General features: G+C 44.5%; 1 protein-coding gene across 10 annotated transcripts in view; it reads left to right on the top strand.

Moving 5' to 3' along the window:
* The window catches only part of CDC14B (cell division cycle 14B), a 101,648-nt gene extending 92,012 nt beyond the window's left edge, over window positions 1-9,636 (top strand). For 3 of the 10 annotated variants that reach the window (XM_077749577.1, XM_077749575.1, XM_077749574.1), the window contains 2 exons: window positions 3,146-3,262; window positions 7,656-9,636. In XM_077749577.1, coding sequence (XP_077605703.1) covers window positions 3,146-3,262; window positions 7,656-7,956 — 418 coding nt within the window. In that variant the 3' untranslated portion in view covers window positions 7,957-9,636. Of the gene's footprint in view, window positions 1-289; window positions 1,191-3,145; window positions 3,263-3,459; window positions 3,645-7,655 lie in introns of those variants that run through there. The other 7 variants (XM_077749583.1, XM_077749580.1, XM_077749578.1 and 4 more) reach the window with 6 other exon arrangements.
* Window positions 9,637-19,752: the final 10,116 nt, after the last annotated feature.

Below are 19,752 nucleotides of genomic sequence, written 5' to 3'. Positions count from 1 at the left end.
AGGGTAAGTAAGTGATTTCCATCAGGCAGACCCCTTTCTTTTTAATATTCTGTGTAAGATCCAGTCTTCTTTATTGTTATTATTGGTATCCGCCAATGTATTTGTAGATCCAAAGCTGAATATTGTTTATCCTGCCTGATTAATTTGGAATTTATAGAAAGAAAAGCTTTCAGCAGTAACAGTGCTGTGAACAGGTATAATCCTTATAGTTTTCTTTTGAGGTAACTACTCATGGGCCACATTGTTGGTATTCCCCTCTGTTGGCTGATGACGTACCGTGGCCTGACAGGTCGTCACCTGGCAAGCCTGGAAGACCAGACCGTACCAGTGCCTCAGACGGCTGCACCACACGCTAGGATGGTTGGAAAAGTGTCTGTGAAGGTTGCAGGGCCCCATGCCCATCATTTGGAAAGCTCGTTTTGTGTCAGTGGTGGACAACCAAGTATAAACAGTGCGTAGTTGTACTGATGGATTCTTTTCTTGGAGTTGAACATTTATGTTCAAAGCATTTTGGGGTTTGAGCGGTAAGAGGCCTGGCTTGTCAATTATTTGCACTGGGAATACTGGGACTCAAGAGGGCTCGCAAAGAACGTGAACTGCAGTATGGGCAAGACTGAGTAAGAATCTGTAGAATATTACTCTGCAAAGCCATGTGATTGGTCTGATTTGCAAGGTGAGAGGTGGTAGCACGTTCCCACTTACCCTGTGGTGGAGTGAAAACGTCACACGTGTTTGCCAGCTTATCCTACTATGTTGTGTGTAGGTTATCACAGGTAATACCTACGTGTAGTTGCTGGGGGTCCAGTTGATTGATGTATATAACCTACAAGATATAGTAACTGCTCTGTTAATGCAAATAACTGATGATTTGAGTCTCTACTGATGTGATTAATGCCTTCCAAATTTCTGTCATGTTCTTATTTTTAAAAAATCAACAAAAATTATTTACACTAATTTTATAGAGAAATAGATATTTTGAGAGAGAGAGAACAACTAAGGGAGGGACAGAGAGAATCCCAAGCGGGCTCCGCACTGTTAGCGCAGAGCCTGATGCGGGGCTCAAACCCTTGAACCATGAGATCATGACCTGAGCTGAAATCAAGAGTCAATGTTTAACCCACTGAGCCACCCAGGCGCCCCGAGAAACAGATAATTATTTAAAAGATGTTTCCTGTCAGCCTAAAATTTGATTTAGCGATGATTTCTTTTTTCAAACAGTAAGCCTTTTAGTAGTAGGTACTTTAAGAGATCAAGATTTAAATTTCGTAGGCAAGTAATATATTGGCTCTTGTTTCTATTCTCATATTAATGATTTTACAGTGTGGTCATTATCTATACTTTTGTCCATAAGTGGCCTCAAATTATTTGAAAAGTAGGTGAGGTATTTCCAAAAAGCCAAGGGGAGTCTAGTTTTCTCTGTATAAATGGAGATTAAAAACCAGGAACCTTGCTGAGCAGGTGCAAGGCATCAGGACCACTATGGCAGCACCACACGTTGGGCCCGGGCTTCAGAAATAGCAGAAGTTTTGTCATTGTTGTGTTTATGTGTTTCTTTATGAAAAATTTTATATTCAGATCCTGTTAATAACACAGAGACTATTATATCAGTCTCCTGCCCTTCCCTCCCTATTTGATATAATCAGACTTGTAAATAAATCCTTGTTTTCAGAGGTAGAATTCATATACCTCCACGGTTGGTTAACTTCTTTGATCAAACAACTATGTCTGCATGTACCTTTTCTATTTGTTAGAATGATAAAACTTTGTGAGAAATTCTGAGTCAAGCATTGGCTCATTTACCCAGAATCCGTTTCCCTCTGAAATTGAAGACCCTTTTCACAGGCTCCACAGGCTCTGAGAAATACCCTGGGGATAAAACAAAAAGCTGAGAGCAACCTCTCCCCTCCCCCACCGTTCCCCAAACATCTCTAAAACCACTGCCCCCCAGGCTTCTGCTCTGGGACGATGCCACCTATTGTGTTTTTAGTGGTGAAAAGTTGAGCATTTTACTAAATGCTGAATATGCTGTGGTTTGCATAATATTAAGAATTTGCTTACCTTTGCTACATTATGAGGACCTGGCTCTGGTTATTAACTAATATGGTGGTAACACAGGGGTAGGAGGTAGGACTAACTAGTTAGTTGTAGTGGTTTCTTTTTACTCTTGTGAGTTGGGTTCTCCTAAGTTGTTACTGGCTCTCGCTTTTGTTTGGACATGAGACAAAGAAGCCTATTTTTAAGGCAGTGTTTTCATTTACAGAAAGATAAAAGTGTGTGTGCACGCAGATCAGTGTTTTAGTCATTATCTTTTGAAGAAAAGAATTGCGTATAAAATCTTTTTGATGTTTTATGTTTTCCCTATGGCCATTCAGTGAGGAATTACAAAATACCCTCTACTTTTGAGCAAGGTCCTCTATGTGGGCTTTACCTGAGGGTGTTCTTCTGACTCATGAATTTGCCTCCTGGGCAACCTACACCCATAGGCATCAGTTCCTTGAGATTATTTTCGAGTTTAATTAAATCAGGGTTTTCACAGAACTTAAACAGTTTCACTTTCATGTTAATGGTGCTTAGTGATTTAGTTAAGCAGGTTCTAATCCAGTGTCTAATCCAATTTGACAAAGTCAAAATTTTGCTTGAACATATTTTTAAAATTTGAGATGTTATATAAAATTAGTATTGATTTGGCATTCATTACCCATATTTTCACCTCTGAAGAATGACTATTGAGTAGATCTTTCTATTCATATTCTTTAGAATTTGGGGTTTTTAAATGGCTTCTTGTTTTCATGACTAGAATTCTGAGAATCTACTTTTGGGGCACAAAGATTTGGGGCACAAATCAATCAATCTGATTTCTTCGGCGTGGGAATTGCTTAAAATGCCAGGTCATTTGTTTTCTAAGAACAAAGTATATTCTGGTTATCTTTGTATAACCTTCATGGGGAAATGAGATGCTTTATTCAAAAGACTTTGATGTGAAAATGTGTTTCAGATTTTTTTTTTTTTGGCAAATGTGTTTATGGAAAATCCTATGAATTCTCAATAAAATAATTTGCACTGAAGTGCAAAAATGCCTTCCTCTGTCAAGTATTTGAAAATTGCTTCAGTGAATATAATCTTATTTTTTTCCAACTGTTTTCAGAGTAATTCTTCAATCCAGTGTTCAGAGCTGTAAAACATCTGAACCTAACATTTCTGGCAGTACAGGCATTACTAAAAGAACCACCAGATCTGCTTCAAGAAAAAGCAGTTTTAAAAGGTGAGAAAAGAATCCTACTCTTCTGAAAAATTCCAAGCCTTGGTTTTCCAGTTTCATCTTCTGGAGATAGAAATGAGGAGAGGAAGACAGGAGAAAGCAAAGTCCCTGAGATGGGCAGTTAATCAAATGTGTTTGACTTGTTCATTGTCTGAGAAAATCTGGGCCATTTTTAATGTAGGGTTTGTTTTGTTTTTCAGAGGTGGTTCTCAACACTGGAGAAGTGTCTCGCGGTCAGAATATGGGGAAGTTGAAAGTATTGTACTTACAAGTTCTTGAATTTCCAAAGCTTTCTGTCAGGACTCAGAGGAAATTTTTCTGTATAGCAGATACAGCATAATTGTTGGAGACTTAGCTGCAAATAAGTATGATGGTGGAATATGAGAACTCCAGTGAGTTTGGGGTCCTTTTTTACCTAGGGCCTGGCCTCTTGGCCACAGTCCACACCCATGGGGGCTCATGCTTTCACCGGGAGCCCTGCGTTTTCCCTTCCTTCATTATTACAGGCCGAGACAAGAAAATGCACATGTTCCATGACCAAATCCATTACTCACTGTTGCATTTGGATGTTTATCATGAACTAAAGGCAGACATTTCATTTCTAACATATTCCAGAAGCAGTTCCCTTTTGAGGGAAGAGCAGATAACCTACTTAACTGTCATCTTAGGAATAGAAGGAGGCAAGCACTCTTTTCATGTTTATGTATTTTGCCTGGTGTTGACATGTGTGGTCCTGTGCTCATGGCCCAGCGCCTGTCTTATAATATTAAGACCACAACTAGCCTGAAGATAGTCTGAACCAGACTTTAAAACATCCTTCCCTATTTTCCTTGTTTCTTTTTAACTTCCTGCCCTCCTATCTTTGAGGCTGTGGGATAGCTGAGTTAGTTCTCCCGGGGCGCAGGGCCCAGCAGCCTGTGTCCTAAGGGACTCACTACAAACCAGAGAGCTCTGTGTGGGGTGTGTGTGTGTGTGTAAGGAATTGTTCAGTTTTGCCATTTCCCCCTCTGCTGATTCTTTCATACAATTTCACTACAGACTTTAACTCACATCAGAATGTCATAGTGCCTTAGTACAAGTATTGGAGAGCACCAACTCATGACTTGGGGATTTTGAGTTTTTCATAGAAAGGTATCAGATATTCATAGTTCTTTTTACTCTTTAATTCCACTTGAGAAGAAAACAGAGAAATACTGACAAAAAATCTTAGGTACATTATAACGTAATACCAGAACATTATTTATAACTGTGAGGAAGAGAAAATGGGCTAAAGATTTGTTGAATTTTCCCAAATGAATCAAGAGTCATGTTTTTAAAGAAAATTTAATGGCCTGGATAAATGCTCATAAAGCAATAAGTGAAAAGAGCCTCACATAAAAATTAGGAAGTATTACTCTAATTTTATCAGTGCACAATATACTTTACAGAATCGTATTCCTCTACAAATATATGTATATGTTTATACATACATTTATATGTAGCATATAAGCTTATAAATTATACATATATTTAAGTATATATACACATACCTTTCTATGCATATATGGAAATAAGATAACAAATGCTGAAATATTAACAATTTTTCTGGTTGGTAGGATAATTAGGGGTTTTTATTTTTTTATCGGTTGCTTTTCCTCCAACTTTTTTACAATAAGTAGGAGAATGGGAGCATTTTAACTTGACACTCTCAGGTGAATTACTCTATTAAAAACTCAGATAAAAAGCCTGCTGGGGGGGATAGTTAGACATGTTTTGAATGAATATATTCTTTTTAGGTATAATCACTCAGGCTTCTGTTACAGTTTGGGTGTGTCTTGCACATTTAATTCTGCTTTCTGCTTTTCTGGATTGTGCTCTTCAGGCCACAGGGGACTAGAGTCCAGGAGCCGGGACCACGCGTGCCCAGCCATACCACGTTCCTCTGAGGGCGTGGCCACGTGGCACTTTTTCCATCTAGGTCTTGTCTAGTGATCTAAACGTGTGCTTCTCAGCAGAGGTGGTTCCTGATTGCAGTGAGCATCTGCCTGAGGTCCCTGGACCAGATGCTTTGAGGGGTTGAAAGTAGAGTTCAGACTGAATACACTTGACTGAATTTTGAAATGGCCCAAAGCAGTTTCCAGGCATGTGGAATAGTAGGGTTTTGAAAACCAAAAGTCTTCTTTTAAATTTTCAAAATGGACTTTCAGAAATTGGGAGAGGTGAAGAAATAAACCAATGAGAGAAAACTGGGTTTTGAGTTTACCCACCCCCTTCATGTAGGGTCTTCTTGGCCTCTTGTGGGGCTTCGGCCTGTGTTCACTTCACCTTACCTGAGCCACCTGCAGCTCACAAAAGAAAGGCAAATACATTACATACAGGTCCTACTTCCTGCTTCTAGGAATTCATGGAAGCTGAGGGAGCCAAGCAGTAGCCTGAAGCTTTATCCTACTGAATAGTAGTCATTTTTGGTTGGAGAGTAATGAAGGAATTAACACATTTGTGCCTAATCTGATTGAGGACAAAATAATACAAGATTGTTGAGTAATTGTAAAGTTTTGAATAGAGAACTTTGCTTTAGACAGCAATACAAGGAACTAGTATACTTTTCAGCATAAAATAAATACCTCCAAGGCACAAGGGTTGCCAGTTTACTGTTAACCCCCACCTGTGAGGCCTTCTCTTTGCAGGTTGGTGTTCTCATATCATCTGTTCTGCCATAGGAACCTGATCTTTCATTCCCATGTTCTGTTTTCTTCTTAGAGGCTTCTGGGATGAAGACCTCACCTAAACTCACTTTCCACTGATTTGGCTCTTTTGATTTTTGACAGTTTACTGAAAGGCTGTACAACTTGGGAGACCTTTTCCACAAACACATTGAAAAAGCAATTATTTGGAGGCTGAAAAAATATGTGTTATTATAAATCTTTGTTGCTGGGAAGAAGTGCTACCAGGTCTCTCTCTTGGTAGATGGTCATTCCCTTCTGTATCCCTTGAACATGAGCCACACGTAAACCTACTTGGCAGCGTCAAGCTCTGCTCCGGCAGAATTACGGAGTTCAGGCCTGGAGCCACTGGGGTGACTGGTGGTGGCTGGAGCACACGGACCTTGGGGGCCGAGAGGGCTCTGTGGGGCATTTCCTCATCCCTTTTCTCAAGTCTGAAGAAGTAAATCATCTCCCTCCCCCACTCCCTGTTAGAACTATAAATCCATTCTAATGTTTCTCTTTTAAGAATTATTAAATCCAGTAAAGAATTGGACTGTTTTCCAGTGTTCTCTCTTAACTCTCTGATGAGCATTCTTGGAGTCTTGAAAATTTCATCACTGTGCCTCTCCTTGAGGACCTGCAGCCACCTCATTTGATGACATTCAGTTCGGTTTGTGTCTTGACACAGCTTACTATTGAGTGCATGTTTCTGGAAGCTTATGGTATTTCTTTGGAGGAAGGAGTCTTTTCTTTTTTTAAATTATAACTTCATCCATTTTGTAAGAAAATGGTCATGGACAAATGATTTTTTTTTTTTTTTTTAATTCCAAGTTGCATCATTTGGAACCGTCACTTTCTGCTCCACCTGTCAAACCAACCTAATGTTCATGGCTTTTGGGGTATTTGCACCTAATTATTCATATCATGGGGGAAGATAGTGCTCAGGGTGCTTTCCTTGGCCTCTGCAAACGAGTCTTCACAAGCCCTTCAGTTGGAAATAGCTACATTTAGGACTTCTTTGGCTTTTTAAGTTTTCTCATTTGTGACTTTTGTCATTATCTACCTATCACTGCTTCTTATCCCTTAATAGTCTCAGATCTCGGTACCCATTCTGCCACATCTGGGCTTTAATTTTGTTATTGCCATTTCCTCTGAAAGTCCATCAGTCTAGAAGCCCCAGAATGTTGTCTCTATCCTTTTAAAAAAAAATGCCAGTTACCTCTGCTCATCAAAAATACCAATTTCTCTTTGAAATTCCAGATATTTTCCCACTTGGTTGTACCAGTTGACCTACACCTTTATACCCAGTACTCTGTTGGGGTCTCCAAAAACTAAGTGATCAATTCAGATGAGCTACTCTGATGGAGTGGCCTCATCTTCCAGTGAGTGGTCACCTCCAGATTGGAATTGTCTTCTGACTCTCTTCTTTTGCTCAAGCTCTTCCCTGAAATCTGCTGGTTAGTTGAAAGTTTACATAATAAACCTGGGGTAGGAGAGAAGGGAGATAGGATGAGAATCCATCAAGGTCAATGACGCGCAGGTGCACGCCCCACCTGCAGCGCGGTCTGAGGATGGCGGGGAGTGGGTGCCTTCCGCGCTGCTAAACTGGAAACTGCTTGAGGTGCCAGAGCTTTTTCTGTGACCAAATTCTGGCTTTGGAAATAATCAAGTAACACTTCTTTATCTTTTCGTTCTTTCCGCTTTTCCCACAGCCTGGTTCCTCAGAGGGAAAGAAGGAAAAGGAATGCTTTGCAACAAATGCCCTTAATGGCATTATGGTACTCTCATTGCTCTGCTGCTTCTGCCCGCCCTTCTTTTTTTCTTTGTTTTTGTTTTTTTATTTTTTGCAGAACTGAACCTTTTTCTGCTCTGCCTTTCTCTCCCATTTGTCTTTACTTTATGGTTGATATTGTACTGTCTTTTCCAAAATATTTGTCATTAAAGAATTATACAAAGTGTATACTTTTTAGCATGTCACTACTTTTATTATGTTGCCTTCCTTGTCTTTGGTAACTACATACGGGACACTTGGAAACCTTCATGGTAAAATCCTTTTTTTTCTCCCCCTGTAGTCCCTCCATTTCAAGGACTAAAACAGTCTTGCGTTAAGTAAAAACCTGTGACCAGAACTGAAGGAAGACTCTAGGAACAGAAACCTACAGCAGGACTTAGCACAATTTATTTGGAAACAAAACAAAATTGCAAAAGCCTTAGCCGCTTTCCACCTAAGAAGTTTATTCAATGAAGACAATGTCCACTGGAGTTTAAAATAACTACATGAGTTTGGGCACAAGCAGTGACTTGAAGAAGGCCCAGCTCTCCTTTTATAGAAACGTCTCAAGTTTAACGACAAAAAAAGCTGTTGTAAATTTAGTCTCAGGTGTAAATATCAAACGAAGCCCTCTCTTGTCAGGAGAGTTGACCTGTCTGTGTGGTGCACGTGTGTCCCTGTGATGGCAATCATTTTAGCTGCTGGCCTTCAGAAGAAGTGAGGATCTGATGGAGGTTTTTTACGTATTTATTTTCTGTTCACCCTGTGTCAAAATTTATAAAGAGAAAACATGCATTACAGAAGTGGTACTTTCTGTAATTTGATACTATTTGGTTTAACCATCTTCACTTTAATACTTATAATATTGTTGTAATGGTAACTTTGTTAAGTACCCAAGCTGCTTGTCTTCCACCAAAGAGTGCTTTATTAACAAGAATCTGTGAAAACCATGTTTGAAGACTGTTGGATGTTGTGATACAAAGTGGTACTTTGGCAGCCGAACTTGCAAGAGAACAGGAGTGGTAGCTTTGGAAGACTCGGAAGGGGATACTGGCTTCAGAGTTGGAAGATTGTTGTAAGTCATTCCTCTTTATGTCATTGAGGGACTGGAGAATGCCAAGGCTGCCCACAATTTGGCTGCCCAGTCATACAAATTAAAATCCTATTTCCTTCCACGCATGATTAAGAAAAACACTGTTGGTGTTTTCTCTTGGAAACAGCCATCCCAAATAACGGCTTAAAAAGAATAGTACTGCTTTATTTGGGTCTTTCTCTGTAACATTGTGGATTTCTTTTTTTATGTGATCAGCCTAAGGCCATTCACACACACTTTGATTTCAGTGACAGTTACTCGCATCTGGATTTCAGTTGTTTGTAAATAAGAGTCTCACTGTTGCCTTTGGTTGGGGAATACAACTAACTCTTTTCAGAGTGCCTTCGCCCCTCCACCCTTCAGAAACACAGCAGAGTCTGTGATATAAAGCAATCACAAAAACAATTTATTTGCTGCTAAAACAAAAAAACGGGGGCCCAAAATGAAAGAATATTTTGCAGTCACCTTGGTTACCTCCATAATGAGAAGGGAATGGTTTTAGTTAATGTTCGCCAATTTTTGCCTATCCTAGTATGGAGAGCAGGGGATATGATAAGGAAAGGCAATAGAAGGCAAACGCCTTCACCTTACAAGATGAATGAACCAGGCGAATGGGCAGTTTCATTTTAAAAAGCTACCTTCTTGACAAAACTATGATGAGGACTAAAGTGATTGGAATAAACAGATTTTAGTCTGTTAATGCAAAATTTACTGGAAGGCTGTGGCTCCATTTCAATATTTACCCTCTTGGAGTAAATTATAAGGTTGACTGGCTTTGAGGGGAGATGCCAGGTCACCAGTGTCTTGGTCAAACAGGCGGCTCTTCCTCATCAGGTGGTATGGGGATGTGTCGTGCCAGCTCTTAAACGCTGGGGACTAGATCTCAGAAAAAAAAAGTGGTTTTCTATCTCTGGAAGTGAAAAGACACAAAGACCCACTTACCTGATGGAGAAGACCTCTCTTCACTAAGCTTTGGGTGGGAGAAGAAACATTCCATTAGCTGTCTTGTGCTAGGAGACAATAATAAATATTCAGACTGTGCCCTTGCATAAAACATTGAATTCTCAGGGCAATTCTTCTTCCCTTGACACCTTTAAAGGCCATCTCCTGCATAAATAATCCAGGTAGTTATAAAAATCAAACTTCCATCTGAACTTTATTACATCAGAACAAGTTAAATGTGCCATCTCCCTCCCAGTGAATAAGCCATTTGGTGTCTTGGCCAAGAGTGAAAACTCTGGGCTTCAGTGTTAACCACAGTACTTTTTATTTACAAATTGCCTTTTTGTGTCAGCTGCTCAAGTTTCCAGCTAGAATGCTATCACTGTGGCTCTTTTTAAAAAATCTTGTTCTTTAATAGGCTCACTAAAGCGAGTCCTAGGAAACTGTGATTTGATACAGAAGCAGTCCTTGGAACACAGCAAGGACTTGGGGTGGTGCTCAGGTGGATTTCATAGCACACTATTATTAAACATACCAGGGGGCATTTCTAGAATCCAGGAAGTCTCTGGGTCTGACTGATGGAAAGTTCTTCCTGCTGTGAGTAAGAGTGGACTCTTTCTTTTTACCCCCAACGGAGACTTCAACACACCCAGAATCTCCTGAGATTCTAACTTCAAGTTCTTGTCATAGAAAGACCCTATCGCTATGGAATGAAATAGGGCACGTCAGATGGAGAGATTCCTTTAAACTTCAGAGCCTTAAATAGCTTTGAAAGTACACCAAGACAGTTTCCATTGAAATTAAAATTAGAAATACATTTTTTAAGGTGTCCTTGAAGCTTTTGGGGGACTCATGTCCAGAGTCCAGGATAGTCCAAAGGAAGGGTGTCTGCAAAACTGGGTACCTAGAAGTATAAACAGACTTGTTTTTTTGTAATGCTGAAGAAAAACTAGAAAACTCTCTGAGCTGTCCGTAAAGAGGGGTTAATCCTGAGCAGTGCCTCACTGAAACACGAATCCTGCCTTGTCCACATGGCCGCGTCTGGGCGGCACGCTGCTCTGCTAGTCTCCAGCATCTTTTCTGCTCTCTACCTGGCCCCGTTCGCCTGCCACCCACCTGCTTTTTCTTCTCTGCCCTCCTCCCCTCTCACAGGGGTCATTCCTACCTCTTTTCTTGGGCCTAGACAATTTTTAGAGGAGTTCCCAAGTGTGCTCATGAGGCGACTATGTTTGCCCTTGGAATCTGATGGCCAGTTCTGCGTGCCCTGCGGACCATCAGGCCTTCTGGGTGGTGGTGGTGTGCCAAGAGCTTCTGGAAGCTTCCCTTTGCTTGAATCACCGCCATTCATGACAAATGAGCAATGCGCTCTTTTGATGTTTGTTCTAAAAGTAGCTTAACTGTTCCTCTTCATACATTTTTAAAAATAATTATTGCATCCTGGAAAGCAGTGCTCATCAAAAACAACTTTAAAAGCATATTTTAATTTTTTAATAGTTCTCTCCCGCTAAAACTATCCTGGTAAGGCTAGCTGCTGCTCTTCCATTTCTCCTAAATCTGAGTATTCCTTGTGTTCCTAAGTGGAAATACTACAGATATATTTAAAAGACTGGACAATTCACCTATACTGTGTAGGAAATTACCTCCTTAACTGCCCAGTAGAATTAACTGTCAGCAGATACGTTCATATGATTATAGTACTGCAGTTTTATATTAATAATTTGCAGACTTTTATCTAACCTGCACTCAACTCATGTACAGATTATTAAAAAGTTTTAAAATGTAACTGATTAATCAGTATTTGATCAACCATTGTCTTGATTTTTTTATTAAAATGTATATTTCTAATCATATTTTATAAAGCCAAGAGAACTGGTTGAATGAATGTTTATTTTCCTGAAGGTATTTTTAAGATAAAGCTTCATAATGGCCTGTAAACTTTGCATATCTATGTAGTTTGATACATATTGTTGGGTTTGAAAATCTTGTGTATTGTAACTGGTTTTATACGAAATACTGAATAGTGAAAATTGTATAATCATATCATTAAAAGTATTAACCAAACAGCCTTCCAGTTTATTGTATTCACTTACCATTCTGAATCATAGTAGACGGTGGTCAGAATATAAAGTGGATATAACCTTCTGTATTAGTTTGCTAGCCTGGGGGCTGAAACAACAGAAATCTTTTTCCTCCCAGGGCTGAGGCTGGAGACCCAAGATCAAGGTGTTGGCAGGGTTGATTTCTGACGCCGCTGTCCTTGGGCTTTCCTCTGTGCGCTCCAATCCCTGATGTCCTTCTGTTAGTCCTTATGACACCAGTCAGAGTAGGGTCCATCCTAATGGCCTCATTTTAATTACCTCCTCAAAGGCCCTGTCTCCAAATACAGTCACATTCTGAGGTATTAGGCATTAGGGCTTCAGCTTAAAAATTTGGGGGTGGGGAGATACAGTTCAGTGCCTAACACCTTCCCCAAGATAAGATGCTGCATGAGTGAGGGCTCCTATTATGAAGTCATTCTGTACACACCCAACACCAGCTCAAATTATGCAGAGGTTTGACTGGAAATTACTGAGGATAAGACATATAAATCAGGCCCTCGGAGTCTTGTGGGTTGTAGACTGTACGACCCTCACGTTACCTGCCAGGGTCAGGAGTAAAGAGCTAAGTGAGGGGCAGGACCATCGCTAAGGCACCCACATTCTGATGTCCAGCCTTGGATGCCTGGACATCACAGTACTGCCTGCCTGCCTCCCCTCCTACCGTCTCTTGCTGGCCTGGATCCTGAAAACCTAATCCCCACACCATCACGCAGAGGTGTCTGGGATGTAGGAGCTTGCTCTGTTAGGAATGCTGGCCCATTCCTAAAGGAACTCAGCTCTGATTCATGCTTGGATGCCAGTTTTCAAAGTACAGACCACAGTGACCTCCCTTCCCCCATCCCCCATCCAGACTCCTAGCAGACACTGCTACCCCCAGAGTCTGATTCACAAGCTCTGTACCCTGTCGAAAGCTGCAGTGGCTACCTGCCTCTCCGTGGTTTGCCCTGAGGCCAACACTGGGTTGTGCGCCCTCTGCTGAGCAGCAAAATTCAGTTGATTGGCATCGTCCAAGCTGTCCAAAGTATGTAAGTGCTGTAAAGGGTGTAGCATGGCAAGGGCCTAACACTTGGAAGACTCGAGGTGAAACCCCAAGTCCTGTCTTCCTGGGCTGTGCAGCGTGGGTGATGAGCCACAGAGACCCTGGTCCTGTAGATGCTCGCTCTCTGTTGTTGACAGTGCCATTCGGTGCCACCTACCACACACACGATTTGCTAAATCCCTCTGCTTTTGTTTCTTAAGTAAAATGGGAAGGAAAGGCATTCCTATCTTAAGAGTTAGTGGGATAATTAAATGAGATCTTGCACAGCACCTAAAACATGCTGGCACATAGCTTTCTTTTTTTTTTTTTTTTAATATTTTATTTCTAGGAGAGAGAGAGCGTGAGCAGGGAGGGTCAGAGAGAGAGGGAGTCAGACTGAAACAGGCTCCAGGCTCTGAGCTGGCAGTCAGCACAGAGCCCGACGTGGGGCTCGAACCCACGAACCGCGAGATCATGACCTAAGCGAAAGTCGGACGCTTAACCGACTAAGCCACCCAGGCGCCCCATATAGCTTTCAATAAATTAATTTTTTCATACATTTAAGGTAATTTCCTGTAGATAATTAGGTAACGACTGATTGTGATGGATTATGATCCCTCCATATCTGGTAGTTTTGGGACCTACGGCATAATTTCATGCAAGTATAATGGTGTTGTAAAAGAGGTCAAACTTTTTACTTTGGAAGGGAGAAATTCATGCACTGAAGGTAAATCTCTTGAGAGTGGTTTAGTTAGGTGGAGGTGGAGTTAAGTAGAAAGGCCCCTTCATGAGGCCTGGGAGTGTATGGAGTTAGCAAGTCATTGTGGAAAGAGCAGCCAGTGTGCGCTCCGCAATGAGCTCTGCCGCTCATGCTGTGGTCTCGGGCATCCTTTCCTGCCTCCTGCCCCGCACTTTGTTCACTTGTAAAATCGGACTAGTAAGTGCATAGCATTTGGGTTAAAAGAGATCAATGGAGGGGAGTGTGCCTTAGCCTGGGCCCTAGGCCACCGGAGGTCTCCCATCCCTCCACTGCTTCCTTTTCCTCCCGTGTGTCCAAGTGCAGTTGTGCTTGGGAAGGCAGGGTGGTGGCAAGAATTCTCAAACATAATGCTCACCTCACCTCTAGGATGCCAAGATATCGGCATGCTTGCCCGTGTCACTACCGCAGACTGCATCAGCATTCTTCTGTGTGGATTCCTCCTGGTCGGTGTCGGTTATCTCCTTAGGAGAAATTCTTACAAAAGGCATGTCTCCTGGGTCAAGGGTGTGCAAAAATTTAAAGCTTCTGTTGATGTACGCTCTGTAAAAAAGCAGCTTGCTATATTCGTTCAGAGCATGGATTCTGGCTGCACACAAACCTTTGTTGCTTATTAGCCGTGTCATTTGGGCCAGGGTGACAGTTGGATAAGGATTAAATATTAACTTTGTTAATATTTGTTCATTAGAACAAGTGCTTAATTAAAATTGTGTTTAATTAAAAAAATAAAACTGCCTTAATGCCCTCCAAAAGGTCTGTGACAGTGGACAGTCCCCTTAGCATCAGCTCTTGGAGCATGGCTGAGATGGCTAATTAATAGCAGGACAGTGGCCTTAATGCTGTTAGGCCATGAGTCACCATTACCCCCTGCTACTCTTCGCTGCCCCGTTATTTAGATTTGGGGCCTTTTGTCTTCTAAGTAGTTGGCACAGTATGTACCTGTCACAGTCTCACTGTTCTGTTTCTTGGGAGAGCAAATGGACCCCAGACAAAACCAATCCAAGTGCCTCTCCAGACACCCCTGGCTTCTTCACTGGGGGTGCTGGCCCAGCCCGTGTAGGAATGGAGATCCTCCCACACTGCCTGGCCTTGTCTGTGTCTCGTCTCTTGGCTAGCAAGTCTGCGTGGCTTTGACATGTTTCTGGATGACAGGTGTTCCATCCACACTGAAATGCCCAGGTAAGGAGGCCTCTTGCCCGGCATGGCCAGAGCCCACGTGGGCTGACCACCACCAGGGGCTCGCCTTGGCCCCTCGGATTCTTAACATTGGCCAAATGTCACGTTTTTAAACAGGGAGAGGCTTTGGGCGGGAAAAGAAAGAGTGGAGGAGGTTGTATGGTTTGTGCATTGTATTACTTGGAGAAAGACAGTGGTTTCTTCATGTAAAACAAGATGACTTTTCAGGCGGGACATTTCTTCCTTGCGTGGGACTCTCCAGAGAATGCAGCCAGTCTGGCATCCCCACCCACTAAATGCCAGTCATATTCCCAGCCGTTGGATAATCCAGACACCCCCGCACATTTTCAGCCCCCTTCAGGAGGGAACTGCTGATCAGCTTCATATATAGCTTCACCGGGCAACGTCATGGAAACAGGGAAAGTTGCTCTTGGGACCTTGCTGAAGTGAATTTTGTTCCCCTGCCCTATTCTGCTCTGGCCCAAGCCCCAGTGGGCAGAAGAAGGGGCTCGAGGAAAGATTTCACCTATCAAGGGGGCAGCAGAGGGGGCTCGGCCCTCAGGAATGGGGTTCATGCATATTTGCAAGACTGCGGACGGGGGCCCTGAGACAGCGAACTGCCTTCCTGCCTGGCCCTGACATATGTCCTGCCATGTGGCAGCCACAGAGAGGTCTCCATCCCTGGGAGTGAGGGGTCTGTTGTGACAGAGCTAGATGACACATGGCGGCTCTCTAGGCAGGCCAGTGGCTAACAGGCTCTTCAACAGGCCAGGACAGAGCAGGGTCCTGACTCCAGCCCCATGGACCACTTGTGTTGTTCAGGGTGATCCTGCTGTGGCCACCCCCAGATCTGCCTTGCAGTTAACTAAGGAGTTTACAGTGTGCACCATGGAGTCTTTTCTCCAGATGCCATATTGAACCATTCCTTGTCACATCCAGTGACCCCCTAAGGCAGGTTCTGGTGTCATAAGTACAACTCTGTCCGTTTTCTCCCTTTCCAGTGATAGTTGGCTGTCTCGAGGTATAACTTTCTAGGCCAGCTTTTAATCTGGCTCGGGATCCGCAAAGACTAGACCTCCCCAGATTTCTCTCGGACCGCACAGTGCTCACCAACAGAAGCTCTCTCCAGGTGCAATTTAAGCCTGTTTCCTCAAGCATGTGCCTTAGCCTCAGCAAGTGGGTGTCTTCTTCCACTGGGTGTTGAGGGTTCAGCCCTCAGGCCAGAGCTGGGCCTACCAGTAGATGCCCTGGAGGAGTGACTGGGATGGGAAGAGACCAGGCTAGGACCCTCTCTGGTAGCAGATCCCTAGTAAGTAGTGTCCCTTGGTTTCTTCCATTAGGGGCCCCTGTGACTGACTTGGTGGAAGCTGGTTTGTCTCCCCAGAAAAGTTAATGCAGAACTTTTGAAGAGTTCATGGGCAGGCCCAGCTGTGCAGCTTTCAACTCCAGGGGCGCTGCTCATACAGATGCAGTGCGAAGGGCACCCCCTCACGTGTCCTGCTCCGGAGCCCATTCACCAGTCATTCCAAGGCCCCACGCTGGGCATCCACAGATCCTTGGTGAAAATCCCTGAGGCCTGTCTTTCCGCCCTGGGCACGGGTCCCTGGGCTGGGATGCAGCCAGGGTAGGGGTCCCCACTTCTCGCCTTAGGCCGAACGGCCTCCACACTTCTCCTGCTTCCTTTCTATCCGCCTTGCTTTACTGAAAACTCCTCCAGCGACCCTGGTCGCTCTCCCCTCGCTTTCCCTCACCACCAAACACGCTGGTGCTGATCATTTTGCATTGCTGAGAATGTAGGACTTACCTTTGATACTTTAGTAGTTTTCCTCCCTGTTGCTTGGATGCTGCCAGTATCTGGACAGGTGGAGTGCAGGCCAGGGCCCCTAACACGGCCGTGCGGCTCTATCCGTGCGGGTGAGCTCCCCTGGGTTAGGCGGTGCACACAAGGGGGTGGAGATGTTCTCAGTGCCCCTGGTGGGGTGGCTGTTCTCAAGGCAAGTTCTTTCTAACCTCAGTGTCTGAGCCCTGGAGACTGATGTGCGCCTTGACACCACTCCATTCTCACCTGACAGGCATTCCCACTTACAGATGACTTTGTGCTCCCATGTCGGCCCTCTGAAATCAGGCCACATTTTTGCAAAGTAACAATGCTTAGAAGGCACTGTGGTTTGGTTGGGAAAATTCCATCACCTTGAGTCACAAGAAGCCTTGTGGCCAGGAAACGGCTTTCCAGAGCATTCGGGAGATGGGCAGAGGCAGCCTGGGCCCAGGAGAGGTATAAGGAGCCGCTGGACCCTGTAGGACCAAACATCTGTTCATCTCCACCAGTGCCTCACTGGTGACCTTGAACCTAATCCTGTGGCCTCTCAAGTTGTGCCATCTCCACCTGTGCAGAAGACCTAATAAAGCTAAGAACACCTTTTTTTTTTTTTTAATGTTTATTTTGAGAGAGAGCGCGCAAGCGAGCAGAGGAGGGGCAGAGAGACAAAAGGAGAATCCGAGGCAGGCTCCAGGCTCAGAGCTGTCAGCACAGAGCCAGACTTGAGGCTCTACCCCACGAACCATGAAATCATGACCTGAGCCAAAGTCAGCACTTAACCGACTGAGCCACCCAGGCGCCCCTCTAAGAACACTTCTAATCCCGTCGTGTTTTCAGGAGAACGTGTTCAAGAGGGACTCACTTATGCTACTGCTGTGTGTGGCCACCATGTGACTTGCCGCTCGGCAACGCAGCAGGGACTCAGCGCGGCCCCGTTGGCCCCCTGCAGAGGAGCCTGTGTCCTCTGGCCTTTCCCTGCCCCACTCCTGGCAGTTCTGCCGGGGGGACTAGTAATTGCTGGAGGGCTGGATCTGGTTTCGGCCTCATCTCATCAGGCGCCAGCTGGGGACCAAGACGACCAAGACTGTCCTTCCCACTCCCTGCCTGGAAAGCGTGAGACAGTTGCAAGACTGCACACAGCAGCCACCCCGGCATGCCCCGCTCCTCACGCCGCTAGGCCCTGCACCAAGGCTGGGAGGGGAGCCTGCAGATCCAAATGAAGGGCAAAGCCTTAATGTTAGGGATGGCCCTTGGGACTAAGTTGGGACAGTGGAGGGGGAGGCTGTGGTTGGCATGGGCACTGGACAGGCTTCTGGAAAATCAGTTTCTTAGGTGGTGTTACAAGGAAATTTGCGATTGTATCCATATTGTTTTACAATATATATTTTTTTCTAAGACTTTATTTTTAAGTAATCCTACACTGAACATGGGCATCGAACTCACAACCCTGAGATCAAGATTTGCATCCTCTACCAATTGAGCCAGTCAGGCACCCCTACAATAAAGATGTTTTTAAAATACCTTTTTCCCTTCCTCATTCTCTTTACCACATAAATACCCCTCTGGGTCAGAGCCAGGCGAAGCCTCACACAGGAGGGGCATGTCACAGGCACTGACCTCAGGCTGATGTTGGAGGATCTGGAGAGGAGGGCGGATCCCGGGTGGCTGTTTGCATGGACCGTGAGCCTTGTAGAGGCTGAGACACAGCAGCCGTGAAAGGAGATGGGCAGATCATCTCTCACAGTGAAACTATGCTCATCCGGATGGGTGACGCCATGTGGAGGGGAGGGCAGCCCCACCTGCGTTGGCAGCGGGCTCCTGAATAGCTCAGAAGAGGGCTGACCTTTCCCAGCTTGAGACCCAGATCCAGTAGCTCCATAGGACTTTCCAGCACCACATGGTACTGTCTCAAAAGAAAAACCATGCCTTCACCTGTGAAGTGGCCATGCACTGAAGTGGCCCGGAGGACCTAGCCAACAGGGAGGAAAAGCCCTGAACTGGTGACCCAGCACTAGAAGTGCGGGTCCCCCTTGCGGCCTCTCGGGCTCTGAGGGGCTTGCCTTGCATGGGGTGAAGACGTCAAATGCTTATCAGCAACATTAGGCGAAGGATGTACAGCTTCTCAAGTAGCCTGGCCAGACGTTAGAAACATCCAATGCATGACTTTAACCTTCCTGGGGCGCTTCCCTGGCGGTAGCCCCTGTCGGGAGTCCACCTCTTCCCTGACCTTGTCAGATAAGCAGCTTAGGTTTTCTTCCAGTTGAGGCTGGGTGCCAACCCCTGCTCCCTTCAGGGGCGAAAGCCCTCTGTGACACTCCCCCACCTCCCAGCCCTGGGACTACTCCCCCCATCACATCTTCAACTGCTGTCCCCCCAGGGTGGGGCTGGCACACCGGACCTTGGAATTCAAACATGCTTGACCTCTGCTTTTCAAGAGTCTTGGGGCCTGACACATTAGTTTTCTTCTGTGGGATCAATTTGCTCAGTGTTAAGTTGCTTATTAGAAACAGGTCTACACCCACCTCAAGAGTGTAGTAGGGGGACTTGGATCAGGAAGGCCTTGCCTTACATCCCAACACAATCCTCCTTTCTGCTCTGATTTTCCCTACGACATGGTAGAGATTTCCCCTGCTCTTCGTTTCTGCTTGGTCTTCCCTGGGGCACTGGACTGTGGACAACCACAGGACCCAAACCCAACATCCATCTGCCCCACCAGCTGGCAAGAGGTAGTCCTGGTGAGCAAACAAAGCCTTCTGCAGGTTCAGAAACTGTATCCTGTCCCCCAGAATGGTTTCCAACCACAGGACCCAAGACTGTTCCATGGTACAGGAATCTTCAGTACACCTGGGAAGGATGCTGTATTTGCAGACACAGTATTAAATCCAGTGTTATGGGCTTTTCGGGCATTATTTACAACACTAGGGAATTTTCTTGAAAGGGCCCATCTCAAAGCCAAGGCAGGCAGGGTAACTTCACGTCACAGCATCAAGCCTGCTGAGGAAGGACACGGCCTCACGCTGTACCAGCTGATCATATGGCTGAAACTGACATTCACTCTCCTGAGACTTGACTTATATCAAGTCACTCCCACTCACTATGTCCTTTCCAGGAAAAGGGAATAAAACAACCAGTTA

Source organism: Crocuta crocuta, unplaced genomic scaffold (genome assembly GCF_008692635.1).
Source record: "Crocuta crocuta isolate KB4526 unplaced genomic scaffold, BGI_CrCroc_1.0 scaffold99, whole genome shotgun sequence".
In the NCBI taxonomy this organism is placed as follows: domain Eukaryota; kingdom Metazoa; phylum Chordata; class Mammalia; order Carnivora; family Hyaenidae; genus Crocuta; species Crocuta crocuta.
The sequence above is the reverse complement of the archived record's forward strand: the minus strand, read 5'-3'. Positions and strand labels throughout refer to the sequence as shown.